The sequence below is a fragment of the Chrysochloris asiatica genome, unplaced genomic scaffold (assembly GCF_000296735.1).
Source record: "Chrysochloris asiatica unplaced genomic scaffold, ChrAsi1.0 scaffold00003, whole genome shotgun sequence".
Taxonomy (NCBI): domain Eukaryota; kingdom Metazoa; phylum Chordata; class Mammalia; order Afrosoricida; family Chrysochloridae; genus Chrysochloris; species Chrysochloris asiatica.
This window is the reverse complement of record NW_006408521.1, coordinates 23914986-23929905: the sequence shown is the minus strand read 5'-3', so window position 1 is coordinate 23929905 and position 14920 is coordinate 23914986. Positions and strand designations below refer to the sequence as shown.

Genomic DNA, 14920 nt, shown 5'->3' with positions numbered 1-14920 from the left:
TGAACAAAGGCTAAGTGCTCAACTATTATTTGGAAGGTTGGCAGTTCAGCTCACCCAGAGGCACCTCAGAAAAAAGGTCTGGTGATTTACTTCCACAAAGGTCAAAACCCACTGCCTTGGGGTTGATACTGACTTCATAGCCACCCTCTATAGGGTTTCTGAAGGAGCTCTGGTAGCGTAATGGTTATGAATCGGGCTGCTAACCTCAAGACCAACAGTTCAAAAGTACCAGCCGTTCTGCAGGAGAAAGGTGAGGCTTTCTGCTCCCGTAAAGATTTACAGCCTCAGAAACCCTGTACAAGGTCACTATGAGTCAGAACCGACTCCACAGTACTTAACAACAACAACATAGGGTTTCTGAGACTGTAAATCTTTACAGGACAGCTTCATCTTTATCCCCCAGACTGGCCGCGGGCTTTGAACTGCTGATCTTGTGGTTAACAGTCCAACATCTAATCCACAGTGCCACCACAACCTTGAAAACTCTATGGAGCACAGTTCTGTGTAACACTGTGGTCGTCATGAGTTGGAATTGACTCAGTGGAACCTGGTTTGGTTTGGCAACATGCTGTATTCTCTGCCTGGAATGCTTTCCTCCCCTTCTCTGCCTCACAAACTCTTACTTCTCCTGCAACACCCAAAGGAAATGTAGCGTTAGCACCCTCCTCTCCAACTAAGTGGGGCTGATGCTATTACTGCCTGCTTCCAGCTTACGATATTGTAACCATGCACTTGATTACTCCCATGGTACTCCACTCTTCCAGGCTGGAGAAGAATGTCTCCCTCACTGCTGAACCCCAAACCCCATCCCAGTGGTTGGCCCATGGTGGAAAGTTGAACGTGGGGGTATGGTGGGTGAATAGCATATGTGAGCTTGGGGATCAGATTCTTGGGTAAGAATCACATCACCTCAAATGTCAGCTTTCTCATCTCTAAAATGGAAACGAGCAAAACAGTGCCTTCCTCATCAAGGTGTTGTGAGGACTTCATGAGCTAACGCTGGGTACAGTTTGGGGCACACAGTAAGGGTTCACTAAATGGTCATTCTTATTAACAAGGAGGTAAAGCCCTTTGGGAACGGCAAGGTGCTTCCATGTCTAAGAGACCTGGGGATGGGGATGCTGACGGTGAACCAGCTGGTGCAGGCCTCCAGTCGGTGAACATGGCTGTACCTCCCAGGATTGTTAAACCTCTAGGCTGACGTCTCCATTCTCCACAGGAAGACCCTGAGGTCCAGAGAAGTCAGCCAGCTAGTTAGGTAGTGGTAGAGAAGAGACCGTCTCCTCTTGAGATGGTCTCATAACCTTGGCTGTTCTTTGGGCCTGGAGGAGGGGAGGCAGCAGAACTCAGAATAACAGAGCCTCAAATGTCGGATGTAAATTTGTGATTGTCTATGAATATTCGGCGACTATTTTGAGTTATTTGTGGCACTTTAGTCAGACTGGAAAATGTATTCATGTGACTATTCTGTTGGTTTAGGTGAGAAACATTTGCTTGTCTTTGTCTCCTTTTTTTAAAAAATGGAATCTATTTACTTTTCTCATGGGCACGCAAGGATGACACGCAAATTTGTGAAGCATTCCATATTTTTTGGAATCCTGGTGTGACACTCTGGGATAACACACTGGACTACAAAGTCAGTTTGAACCACAAGCTTGGCCATTCAAATTCACCAGCTGCTCCTCAGAAACCCATGCAGGGTCACTAGGACACGGAACCGGCTCAGCAGCACAACAGCATACCTTAAAAATGCCAAACCTCTTAACCCTCCGATTATTTCTTCAAAAGAGAAAATGCCGTAGCTGACACCCCCAGCAACATCTCTAACTCTCTTTCCCAAAAGAGGTTCCAAATACTGGTCATCGTGCAAAAATCAACATTATGAGAAAATGGAAGGTCAGATCACAAAATGAAGGATGACTCCACCATTGCATAACTGCCAAATTATATTATTATGGAACTGCCAAATTACATCATTGCATAACCACCAACCCACTGAGAATCAACCTAGTCAACCTGACTCATAACCGTAACCATCACAGCCAGCGTTACTCTTGCCTCAAAACCTCAGCATTTGTTACTGCCAGATATATATCACTGCCCGACATACATTGTTAATGTACAAAATAGATAGTAGACTCTTAACTGTTAGCATAAATGCAAACTGTCAGATAACTAGATAGTCTGTAAGTGGTGAGTAAGGAGTCCTGGTGTGGTGCTGTGGGTTAGTGCGCTGGAATGCAAAGTCAATTTGAACCTCAAGGTTAGTGGTTCACTCACCAGCCATGCCTAGGAATTCCCATACAGAGTTTAGGTCAGAACCAACTCAAGGGCACTTAACAACAACAACAAAAGTGAGGAAGTGGGAGAAAGATGAGGCATTTAGGAGGAATGTTTTGTGGTGTACTAAAGTATACCCAGAAGCAGTATTGTAGATTGGGAAAATGGGAGACTAGGAATTTAGGAGAAATGTTTCGTGGCTCATTAAAGCACAGCCCAAGAGCAATGAAGTTGGGTCTGGAGGAGATCGTCTCTGTGACAAGAGCAGCTGACTGTGAGTCGCTGCCCTTGGAGCCTCCCCCCATTACTGCTGCCCCACCGAGATGCACAGGGCCGGGGCTGTGCCTCCTAGACACTTCTGAAGTGTGACAGCTGGTCCTTGCCCTCATTAACTCAGAGCACAGCAGCAGTGAGGCTGGAACGTTCAAACAAGACTTCTCTGGATGTCAGGGGAGAAAGCAAAGGGGACTAGACAGGCAGGAGCAGGGAGCTGGATGGTGCCCTGAAAGATGGGACCGCCTGTGGAAGCCCCACACTGACGTTCTTAGACTCAGGAGGAAAGAGGGGGCTGGTTCTCCCCCACCAGCCCCACAGTGGAACTGTCTACACATAAGAGACAGTCTGTACATCCACACTCCTCAAATCCAGACCTGGTTTCCGACTTGATTTCTGAGTGTTGCTATAACTCTAATACCACAACTGAGTTTAAAGACTGAAGATGCATCATGGTTCTAGTGGCTGAAAGTCCTAATCAAGGTTTCAGCGGGATTGATTTCTGCTTTGGGTTCCTCAGCTCCTTGGCCATGTTCACCTGGTATCAGTTTATCTCTAGGTCTCTGCTTCTCCTTACAATTCAGAATGAGTAGGCTTAGGACACACCCTAAACTGATGGGTTGCATTAACATAACAAAGAAAATATTTCCACACAGATCACAGCCTGAGGTGTAAGGGTTAAGATTCCAACACTTATTTTTGGGAGAACATAGCACTGTGGGTTAATGCCCTGGACCGCAAGGTCGGTTTGAACTGCGAGGTCGGTGGTTCCAGCTCACCAGCTGTTCTGCAGAAACCCTATACTGGGTCACTATGAGTCAGAACTGACTCCAGGCACTTAACACTAACAACAACATAATTCAATCCATAACGTCAAACTTCTAAAATATGAGAATTCCTAAATTCAAACCCACCAACTGCCCCATGGGAGAAAGGTGAGGTTGTCTGCTTCCTCAAAGCTTTACAGAAACCTCAAGTTCTACTGTACCCTATAGGGTTCCTATGAGTTGGTTATTTTAATGTATTAAAATAGTTCTCAGACTACTCTGTGCACTAGATAGTTGTTGTTGTTAGGTGCCGTAGAGTCGGTTCCAACCCACAGCAGCCCTTTGCACAACAGAATGAAACACTGCCCGGTCCTGAACCAGTCTCACAATTGTTGTGTCTAAGCCCATGGTTGCTGCCACCATGTCAGTCATCTTGTTGAGGATCTCCTTTTTCACTGACCCTCCACTTTTTTGAGTAGGAGGTCCTTCTCCAGGGACCGGTCCCTCCTAACAATATGTCCAAAGTATGAGCGATGAAGTCTTGCCATACTTATTTCTGAGGCACATGTTGGCTGTACCTCTTCCAAGACAGATGTTTGTTTTTCTGCAGTCCATAATACTTCGAATATTCTTCTGCAACACCATAATTCAAATGCACCAATTCTTTTATGGTCTTCCTATTTCATTGTGTGACTTTCACACACACATGGCACTATTGAAAATACCATAGCCTGGGTCAGGTGCACATTAATCCTCACACTGACCTCTTTGCTCTTGAATGCTTTCTGTAGCAGATTTGCCTAATGCAATACTTTGCTTTCTTGACTGCTGCTTCCATAAGCATTGGTAGTGAACCCAAACAAAATGAAGTCTTCAACAACTTCAATCTTTTTCCATTTATCATGATGTTACTTAGTGACCAAGCTGGGAGGATTTTTGCTTTTTTTACCTTGAGGTGCAACCCATACTTCATCAGAAAGTATTTTAAAGCCTTTTTGCTTTCAACAAGCAAGGTGTGTCATCATGTTGTTAATGAGTCTTCTCCAATCCTGATGCCATGGTTTTCCTCATATAATCTAGTGCCTCAGATTATCTGCTCAACATACAGATTGAATAAATTTTGTGAAAGAATACAGCCCTGGTTCATACCTTTCCTAATTTTGAACCATTCAGTGTCCCCTTGTTCTGTTCAAACCACTGCCTCTTGGTCTAGTTCAGGTTCCTCATGAGCACAATTAAGTGCTCTGGAATACCCATTCTTGGCAATGTTTTCCATAGCTTTCACACAGTTGAAAGCCTTCGCATAGTCAATAAAGCACAGGCAAACATCTTTCTTGTAGTCTCTGCTTTCAGCCAAGATCCATCTGACGTCAGCAATGATATCCCTCATTCCACATCCTATTTGTGATCTAGCACTGGAGAGTAGCTCCTATTATTATCTATTGGTCAATAAAATGACCAAAAGCTAATATAAATTCAACAGCACTTTTATGCTTAGTTTGTTTTCTAACAGTATCTACATGCATTAGGGGAATAAAATAGTACTTACATGTAAATGGCATATCATTTATTGAGCCCAGCAATGATGCTTGGGGATACATGGATCTGTGGGCCCTTGGGAGGACTCTATGCCTCCAGAGCACCAGGCGCAGGGGCTGGTTCCCTACCCCCCGGGGTTGTAAAGAGGAGGCTGCACCCTCCCTCCTGGCAGAGCACTGACCTGCTTTCCAGGTGACTGCCTGGTAAAATGGCATCTCCCACCAGGTGAGCCCCACCCCACCCCCATCTCCATCCATCACCATTAGCCTGACCTTGCACAGTGACAAGCCCTGTTTCCTGACACAGGAGCTGGGACAGGCTTTGACAACACCTAAATACCTGACCAATCTTTCCCACTGGCTTTCTGTCAAAACCTAGGTGCTACTTTAGGGGTGCATGCAAATGGATTCACCATGCTCATTCTCTGAGTGGCCCCAGTATTTGTCACAAGCATCTGAGCTTTGTAGAATGAGCTTTCTCCTAATGCCTTCCACCTTCCAATCCTTTGTCACCCCTAATTCAGCTCCAACGTCTCCTCCCCAGAAAGGCAGTTCCTGACAACCAGCTCCCCTGCTTTCTCTTTACCCTATTGCTTTACTCGGGATTTCTTCACAGAAACCGTCAGTAGCTGGTATGACCAATTTGTTCCTCAGCCTGCCTGCCTCCCCCCACAAGAATGGAAGCTCCATGAGAGCAGGGTCATTCCCAGTGACAGAAGAGAGCCTGGCCCTGAGCAGGATCTCAGTACATGTAAATGACATGCCCAAGATCACACAGCAAATCAACCACAGGGTTGGAATCTGTCTCCCCTTAACACCTCCATCATGTTCTTTCCAATATTGGGTAAGTAGAGCCATGACTTGAACCCAGTACTCCACAGCAAGTACTTGCCACCAGGTCTTACCATCTCCCCCAAATACAGCCTCGTGCTGGTTGGCTTGTCGGCTAGAATGGGGTTCTAGAGTGGCACTGCCCAGAATGGTAGCTACTAACCACATGTGGCTAGTTAAATGCAAATGACTTTCAATGAACTAGAACTGAACATTCAGTTCCTCACTCACACAGGCACATGTGGCTGGTGGCTATTGCTAGACAGGTGCAAATTCTCCATCGCTACAACAAGTTCTTGGAGATTGCTGCTCTCGACAACAGACCTTGTCTGTCTTGGTCACCATTTCCCTAGGATTTAGAACAGTGCTCAGTAAATCTTTGTTATTAAATGACTGAGGATCACATAGCTGAGAGGCCCCTGCTCACCTCTGATACTCACCTGTCTCTTCTCCTCCCTTAGGGAAGGATGAAGCCAGCAGTGTGGAGGTCACATGGCCAGATGGCAAGATGGTGAGCAGAGGCGTGGCCAGTGGGGAAATGAACTCAGTGCTGGAGATCCCCTACCCCCAGGACGAGAATAAACTTCAGGACCCAGCCCCACTGGAGGTGGGCAAAGGCATCGGGCCTCATACGCAGCATCAACTGAAAGAGCCACGACATCCTAGGACCCATGGGCTGAAAAGCTGGGTTCCCAGGGCTCTGTACAGTTAGACTCTAGAATGGTAGAAGTCTTCTTATCAAAGGGCAAGCCTCCCTCACCATCACACCCACATCTCTCGGACCCCTCACCGAAACTCTGAGATACCGTCAGAGCAGGTTATTTTTATACCCCTTTCATAGAGAAAGAAACTGAGGCTAAAGAGGGAACCCACCAAGGGCTGCACAGGCCGTGTGAGCAGAGTTAAGAAGTTGCCCAAGTCTCCCTGCCCTCCTGGTTCTTTCCAAGTCTCTAGCAAGGCCTCCTGTTGACACCAAGGATGGGGCTCAGATCCCGTGGTGGAGCTTCCGAGGGCTCTTGGAGGAGTGGCTCTGGACCATATTTGGAGTGTCCTGACTCTGACTTGGTTACAAATAACAGGACCCCACGCCGAAGACAGGAACTTGTAAGCAGGCTGCTGCTATAGCTCACAGATGTCAAGGAAAGGGTGGGTGGGGGCCAGGCAGCGCAACAGCCCCTTTGCTGGAGTGCATCCATGCCATGGCTTTGCAGGGCACGGGGTACTCTTCCCAGTAGCCATCAGCCTTCATTGGTATGGACAGACATTTTCTGTCCTATGTAAAATGTTATGCTCTAAGCCCCCATCCAGCCACCAGGCTGCCATATCAGACATCCTCACACAGCATTGGGGTGACCAGACCCCCAATTGGTTGGTCTCAAATCCCAGACTGTGGTCCTTTCTTTGTCTCAGCAGCCCTAGTGAGAAAGCTGGGTCACAGTGTGGCTCACAGTATGTAAGAGCGGTGTGTAGGGGTGGTAGCAGGGAGTGAGCGTCTCCTGACCCTTATCACATTTTGCCCCGACTGAGGCCCAGCCTCATCCTGGGCCCACACTACAGGAGAGATGGGGTCTGTGGGGCAGCATCCCAGCTCTGGCATGTGAATCCCATGTGCAGAGGAACAAGCAGGAATTTGAACTGTATCCATTCTAGTCCTCCTACCCCACCCAGTCTCCTGTTGTCAGTACAAGGGAAGGGGCTCCCCCCAGGCCCAGAGCGGGGGTCAGGGTGACAGCAGCTCTGTGGCTGTGACTATGAGGGGACCCGATCTGAAACCTTCTTACTCATAAGTGTCTCTGCTTCTGCCCACCTTGCAGTGCGGCCAAGGATTCTCCCAGCAGGAAAATGGCCATTGCATGGGTGAGTTGCCTGCAGGCACCAGGAGATGGGGCAGAGGCCAGGCAAGGCCCAGGCTGTAAACAAGGGGGTGGGAAGGTGGGAGGGGAGTATGTTGTTTATCCCTGAAGCTCCAGATGCCAAGTCAATCCACCAGGTGACTCACCAAGGTGGCTGTGATGTTAGCAACCCTGGGCTGACTCACCCGGCTGTCCTGGACTTGGTAGAGCTCCCTTGTCACCAGGGCAGAGAGTGAATGGGGCAAAGGAGCAGTGCATGCAGGGAGACCTGGCTACCGGGGGTCAGCTGCAGGATGTGCCTGCCCACCCCACAGACAGCTGGCAGCTTCAGCTTGACCAGCGGTGAAGCCCCAAGTACAGGGCTGGCAGGCAAAGTTGGATGTCACCAGAGGACATTTAGGTAAAACAGGCTGTGGTCACAGCACAGAAGGGAGATTGAAGTCTCATGTACTGGACAGAGGGATCCTGGGGTGGAAAGGGAGGGGTAGGGCGGGGGGGCTACAGCACTACCAGGACAACAGCTCTTGAGGGACCAGTGACCTGAAAGTCCACAAGGGCATGAGAAGAGAAAGGGCAGCCCTGGAGAAGTTCAGCATCCAGGAGCCCTTCAGCTTTCGTCCCAGCAACCGGCAGGGATAGGGCAGGAAAAAGATGCCTGCCTTCCTTTAGACTCTCAAGTTTTAGACAGATAGTCTGGAGGACTTCTGCAGAGTGGACCTTGGAGCTGAGATTTCCAGGAGAAGAAGGACCCAGGCCTGCAAAATCTGAGGGGAGAGCTTTGCTGGCAGTTGGAAGAGCAGCCACAAAGACCATGAGGTCATAAAGTCTCTGTGAAAGTAATGAGAAGGAAGCGGGCTATGGTCTGTCAAGTCTTACAGGTTCCTGTACAGACTCCGGAATCTGTTCTTAGGGCCCTTAGACGCAGAAGAGAGACTTTGATGTGATTAAAGGTCTGACTGATGAACTGCAGAGTGGGTTGAAGGGAAGAATGGCAGCCCAGAGACCACTGCAGAAACCCAGACCAGAGCTGGGGGCTTTGGAATCAGACAAAGAATGAGAAGTGAAACATGAGAGGTGTACTGTAAAGTGAAGTGTCTTCGAGTCAGTTCCAACTCATAGCAACCCTACATAGGGTTACCGAGGAGCAGCTGGTGAATTTCAACCACTGACCTTGTGGTTCAAACTGACCTTGTGGTTTAGTGTTTTATCCCACAGTGCCACACTAGGACTCCTAGAACTGATGTTAAGTTGGTTCAGACTTGTAGTGACCCTGTATAGGGTTTCCAAGAGCAGCTGATGAGTTTGAACTACCAACCTTGCAGTCAAACCGACCTTGTGGTCAAGTGCTTATCCTAAATCACCACACCAGGACTCTGGGAGAAGTGATGGTTGTTATTAAGTGCCATCGAGTCGGTTCTGACCCATAGCGACCCTGAACAGGGTTTCTGAGGCTGTAAATCTTTATGGGAGCAGAAAGCCTCATCTTTCTCCCGCGTAACAGCTGGTAGTTTCGAACTGCTGACCTTGCGGTTTACAGCTCGATTCGTAACCACTATGCTACCAGGGCTCCGTGGGAGAACTGATAGGACCTGCTATTTAATTGTGCACAGGGGTAAGGAGAAGGAAGGACTCAAGAATACCTGGATTTTTGATCTGAGCAATTAAGTGGATCCGGGGCTGGGGCCGGGGTGGGGGGTGTGTGTGGAAGAGGTGTGGGGACACATTACATTTGAGATGCACATTAGACATCCAAGTAGAACTTTCAGGTAGATCATTGGAGGCATGTGAGATAAAGTTAACAATAGCAACATGTACAGCCAATCACCTAGAGAAAGTGGTAAAGAGAGGACAAGACCAGGGCCAAGCCTGAGCTCCCCACCACATAGAGGACAAGTATAGGAGGAGCCAGCTAAAGGGACTGAAGTGAGGAAACTGAGGCCCAGAGAGAAGGGACTCACCCACCCAAGGTCACAGAGTGGGTGGGGTAGGCAAGCCACCCCCAGCGGAGACTGGTGCCTCTGGTGAGTGGCTGCCCTTCCCTTTCAGATACCAATGAATGCATCCAGTTCCCGTTCGTGTGCCCTCGGGACAAGCCTGTGTGTGTCAACACCTATGGAAGTTACAGGTGCCGAACCAACAAGCGGTGCAGTCAGGGCTACGAGCCCAACGAGGACGGCACAGCCTGTGTGGGTGAGTGGGGCCCCGGCCACAGTCCAGCAGCAGAGGGAAGGTGCCTCCCATTGGGGAGCCCCAGGTAGGCCCCAGATTCAGGTCCCCATCCGTAGTCTTTCCTGGCTGGCTGGAGTCTCCTTAGACCCACTCTGGGCCTCCAGGGAAGGTCATCATGGCCGAGGCCCCACAATCACTACCACAACCTGAAGGGCCCCAGGGTACTATGTCCTGGTCTAAGGCTTCTCCACCCTTCCACCCCCTTCTCATTTTTCCCCTTCCCACATTTCCTAAAATAAATGCTACCTAAGGGCAGCCTGTCTTTACCTACCTGGAATATCAACTGTCTCTCGTTTGTCTGAATTTCTGAACTGGTATTTGTCTTCTTCCTCCCAAACTCCTTCCTCCACCTCCACCCCCCACCCCGCCCACCCCTTTCTCCTTTTCCCATTTTTTTTTTTTTATCTCTCTCCCCATCCTTTTTGCAGCTCAAGTGGCCTTTTTAGGTGGGTACCCCTCTGCAGCCTTTAGACTCTCTGAACCTCACTCTTGGGCCTCATATCTTTCCTTAGGCCTTGGACTTTGCCTTCAATTATATGCACTTTAAATCCCATCAATAAAAAAAGAAAAAAATACAACAAAACTAACAACCTTTGTGGAAAACTAAATCTCTCTCCCGCTGCCTGTCTCTCCACGCCCAGTATCTTCTGCTGCGTGCTCCTTCAGAATGGACAGCAGGGGTGGCCATCTTTGAAAAGGGAAGTTTGAGAGATACTGACACTTAGTTGTTTGTGAAGCCTTTCTTTGCATGTTTTTTGAAAAAACAGAACAGGAAAATCCCCGCTAAGTCCCATCCAGTCTCCCTCAGCCCTTCAGAAGAATCAAGATAGCCCTGTTTTTCATGTATCCTCCAGTGTTGTGAGCGGTTTATTTTGCCCTTAACAAAGATGGCTCCCAGGTGGCGCTTGCTTGGTTGATTTAACAATGTATCATGTGCCTGCTGGTTTGGCCTGTGCTGTTTCTGCTTTGTGCACCCTGACTCCTTGTGCAAGAGAAAGCCTTATGGGGGTTGGTGGTGTTGCTGGGAGGGGCTCATGATAAAAGTGGTAAAGTTTAAACTTGCTAAGTTTTCCAGCCTCCCTCCTGGAGAAAGTATGCCAATAAACTCTCTGTTGGATATTAGTGCCTAGCTGATGGGGGTGGGGATGGAATAAATAGGGGTGCATCTGGGGCAAGGAGATACTGATTGGAGCACTTGCTGTAGCCCTTCCACCATGTGGCACTTGGAAAACAAATCATAATACAGGGAAAACACCCACATCTGGGCGTGAGCAGAGGTTTGGGTGTGTGTGTGTGGCAATATTCACATTTGGGGAATTAAGATTTGGACCAGTGAGGAACATGGGACAAGCAAGGGGCAGACAGGAGGGAGTAGTCTTGGGCATTTTTTTTTACCTTAAGGAAGTCACATCTCCACTCGAGGCCTTTGTTTCCCTAATCTAAATAATAAGAGGTGGGCTGGGTTGCTTTCCTTTCTAAGACCCTTTAATTTGTGGCTGGCCATAGGCACAGCTAGTCTCTCAGATTTCTAGAAAGAACTTTACAACTCTACATGCTTGTGAGTGTGGAGACACACACACACACACACCGGAGCCAGCACACTCCTCAATAATGCAACACTGACCCGCCTTGGTATTGATGGTTCTTACAGACCTTCCTTATAAATTACAGCTCTATTCTTCATGGGAGAAAAAAGTCATCCCAAGATATAATAAAATCACACTTAAGAATGCAGCCAGCCTTTCAAAAACATATTTAACAAAACAAGCAGTCACTTTCTGATATAATAATAATACTCCAAATAAATCACAAAATATGAGTTCCTCTTAGTACTGTTTTTACACTCAAAACAGGAGCTGAAATGAAAAGTTCTAAAATAAAAACAGCTACAGTTTCACTGAAAAGCATATACCAGCTGAAAAAAACTGCTCCACTTCTGGGTAGCCCATTCCTCTGTGTTGCTGTTAGCATTAAAGATCTGAAAGGGTCCCAGGGATACAGCTCAGAAAGAGGAAGTGATTTGTCTACGGTCAGGCTGGAACCTTTGCTACCATCCTGTCTTGTCTCTTTTCAGTACGGTAACATGCAGCTCTGTTACTATTCAGACTCTATTCCCTAGTCATTCTGGAAACTGCTGCTCTTTTAGAAATCAAGTAGATTGAAGATAGGGCGATAAATAAAGCCCAGCATCCACAGTGACCACTGAGAGGACACACACACACACACAACACAAGAAAAAGTGTCCGGGAAGGCTAGTGAGACACCTTGCTGTGGAACAGGACATATGTGTGACAGCAGACCTTAAAGGATGCTTTGTAAATAGTTTGTAATCACCCAAAATTCCAGTACATTGAATTCTGTGTAACCGGGTATGTATTTATGGGTCAATCGACCCTACTTAGTGGAAGGGCCAAGGGAACAGCAACAAGGAGTTCTGAATGCCCCTGGCTGTTAAGAACACAACTTCAGTTTCCAACGCTAGGGTAAGAAGATTTTCCATTAGCTTCATTCATTCCTTCAATAACTATTGGTTGAACACCTACTATGTGTGCTGGGCTCTGGGCATACTTGCTGCCCCACTGCCTTCCCTCCAGCCACATGACAGAACCAAGAACATAGGATGGTTCTGAGGGGCTTTCTGAAAAGTCTAGCTAAACTTTTGGAGTGTTGTACCAGAAAGTAAGTTTTCTATTATCCCTTCATGTATTCAGCAAGCAAGCACTTACTAACCGTCTACTGTGTGCCAAGCACTAGGTCCCTCCCATGAGGAAGTCAAGTCCCCTGGTCCCCAGATGCTTGTGTTGCAGGAAATACAAGGCTACCAGGTATATAGATCCAGTAGGCACTGACCTAACTCAACACTGTTGTCATTCTTGGTGGTGTTGAATCAGCTCTGACCCATGGTGACCCCTGGTACAACAGAACAAAAACACAGTCTCGTCTTCTGCCATCCTCACAAACCTGAGCGTCGGGAGTCATAGGGTTTTCATTGGCTGATTTTGAGCAGTAGTTTGCCAGGCCTTTCTTCCTAATCCATCTTAGTCTGGAAGACTTTGCTCAAACACCACTGACAAGCAGGTGGTGGCTGCCTACGAAGCGCTCTGACCGGAAACGGAACCCAAGTATTCTGCATGAAAGGCAACAATTCTCCCACTAAACCTCCACTGCCTTCATTACTCTACATTGTGAATCGATGCTGACTCTTGTCAATCCCATATATGCACACTACAACTGCTCTGGTGGGTTTTCAAGTTTGTGACATTCTGGAAACAGATCATCAGACCTGCCTTCCAAAGCCAACCTTTCAGTGAGTAGTCGAATGCTTAACCATTTGTACCAGTCAGAGAGTCCAACTCAGCACTGCCTGCCCTGGTGGGCTAGCGAGTCCAGGCGTCCTGGACCAAATCGCTCAAGTTCAGTGCATTATTGGTCTGTCCTCTACCAGCCCTCAGATGGGACGGAACAGGGCCACCTGAGCTAGCCAAGCTCCAGATACAGGGCAGCAACTGGCTTCCTATGTCCTCCCTTCTTCTAATTCTGTTTCCTCTGCTGTCCACAGGGACCAGCCTGCACTCTCCTGGCCCTTGTCCTTCTATCCTAAGCAATGACAAGTTAGTCTTTTCTTTGTCCTCTAACCCCACTCAGGCTCCTCCATCTTTGTTCACTTATACTCAACTTGAATCCATAACAGAAACACCAAGTGCCTTCAGAGGCAAGGAATGCAAAGGAATGAAATGGGCTAGGAAGGGATTACCTAAATAGGGGAGTTCACGCCCCAACTGAACAGGACTGCTAGTTCTCATGCCAGCCAAACATGTTGCTGAAGCTTCCAATTTTTCAAGAAAAGACAAATAATACGATTTTGTTTCTGGACAAGGATACACACTCTTCTCAGGAATGTACCCCCTTAAAATGAGAATAATAGCTTACATTTGATTAACTCAGTGTACCTGGGTGGGATCTATGCTCTTTTCAAGAATTCACTTGCTTAATCCTCATAACAATCCCAAAAGGAAAGTGCAGTAATTATCTCAGTTTTGAAGATAAGCTAAGTGGTGTGTCTGAGGTTGCACAGGTGGGAGAGATAAAGGCAGGATTCGATCCCTGGCAGTTGGGTTCCTGGTCTCTGCTCTTAACCACGCTTTTTCACTGGGGGTAGAGCCTCAATCTCTCTTGCTACCCAGAGTCAAGGGCTCAGTGTAGGAAGAGAGAAGCAGGGATTGCTGGATAGAAGACCAGGGATCTGAGGCTGCCTCCCCATGGTCATGTTCAAGACTGCAAAAAGAGGTAGCCACTCCGTGGATGCAGAATTGTAATTCACCCACCCAGCCTGCTGAAGCATCTATTGCGTTGTCAGCCCTGCTCTGGGAAGGTGCCATTCTGAGGGCCAAGAGTCTGATTATGTGTCACTCTGGCTGCTATGGCCCCCTCCCAGGGTCTGGGCATCACCCCCAGACCAGCATCACTCGACGGTGGCCCAAGCAAGAACTGCCCTCCGGTCTCCAAACAGAGGAGTTACTCCCCTCTCCAGAATCACCCAGACAGGAGGCTGAGCCCTCGACCTCCTCAGGCAGCATGTTGAGTGTTTCTAACAGATTTCAGACCACTTCATCCAGAGCCCAGGAAACAAGCTGGGTCCCTCCCATTCTCTCCCTCCCTAGGGTCACCCATGGCCTCTCTCGTGTGTGGGCCAGACCCTAGCCACAGCCTGTCAGGGGCTGGTAGCATGTCTCCTTAGCAACTGCCTCCTCCTGGAAAGAGGAAGGAGGAGGGCAGGAGAGAGCATGGCTGATTCACTCCAAGATAATGCCAACCACCTCTCTCAGCGGCTTGTCCTCGCAAGGAACTGATGCTGTTGAACAGTGAGCCGGTCAAAGGGTAGAACACCAGAGGGAAAATGAGAAGCAAGAAGAAAAAAAAAAATGTCCTTGGGGGAAGGAGCTAACATTTACAGAATGCCTACCATATGCCAAGAACTTTACATATGTGTCTTTATTAATCCTGATATTCATCCTGTCCGATGAATGTTATTAGTCGGTCTTGTTACTGAAGAAAAGTAAGTTACCCAAGAACATGCAACTAGTTAAGTGGCAAAACTGTCATTCGAACTTCTAACTATCTGGCTCCAAAGTCTGTGTTGTTCAACATG

The 14920-nt window shown here is 48.0% G+C and overlaps 1 protein-coding gene across 1 annotated transcript in view; it reads left to right on the top strand.

Annotated features, from left to right (window-relative positions):
* Positions 1 to 10379, top strand: part of CRTAC1 (cartilage acidic protein 1) — a 173745-nt gene extending 163366 nt beyond the window's left edge. Inside the window, exons 12-15 of the mRNA XM_006831226.1 lie at positions 6151 to 6296; positions 7504 to 7546; positions 9589 to 9732; positions 10200 to 10379. Coding sequence (XP_006831289.1) covers positions 6151 to 6296; positions 7504 to 7546; positions 9589 to 9732; positions 10200 to 10318 — 452 coding nt within the window. The 3' untranslated portion in view covers positions 10319 to 10379. The remainder of the gene's footprint in view (positions 1 to 6150; positions 6297 to 7503; positions 7547 to 9588; positions 9733 to 10199) is intronic.
* Positions 10380 to 14920: the final 4541 nt, after the last annotated feature.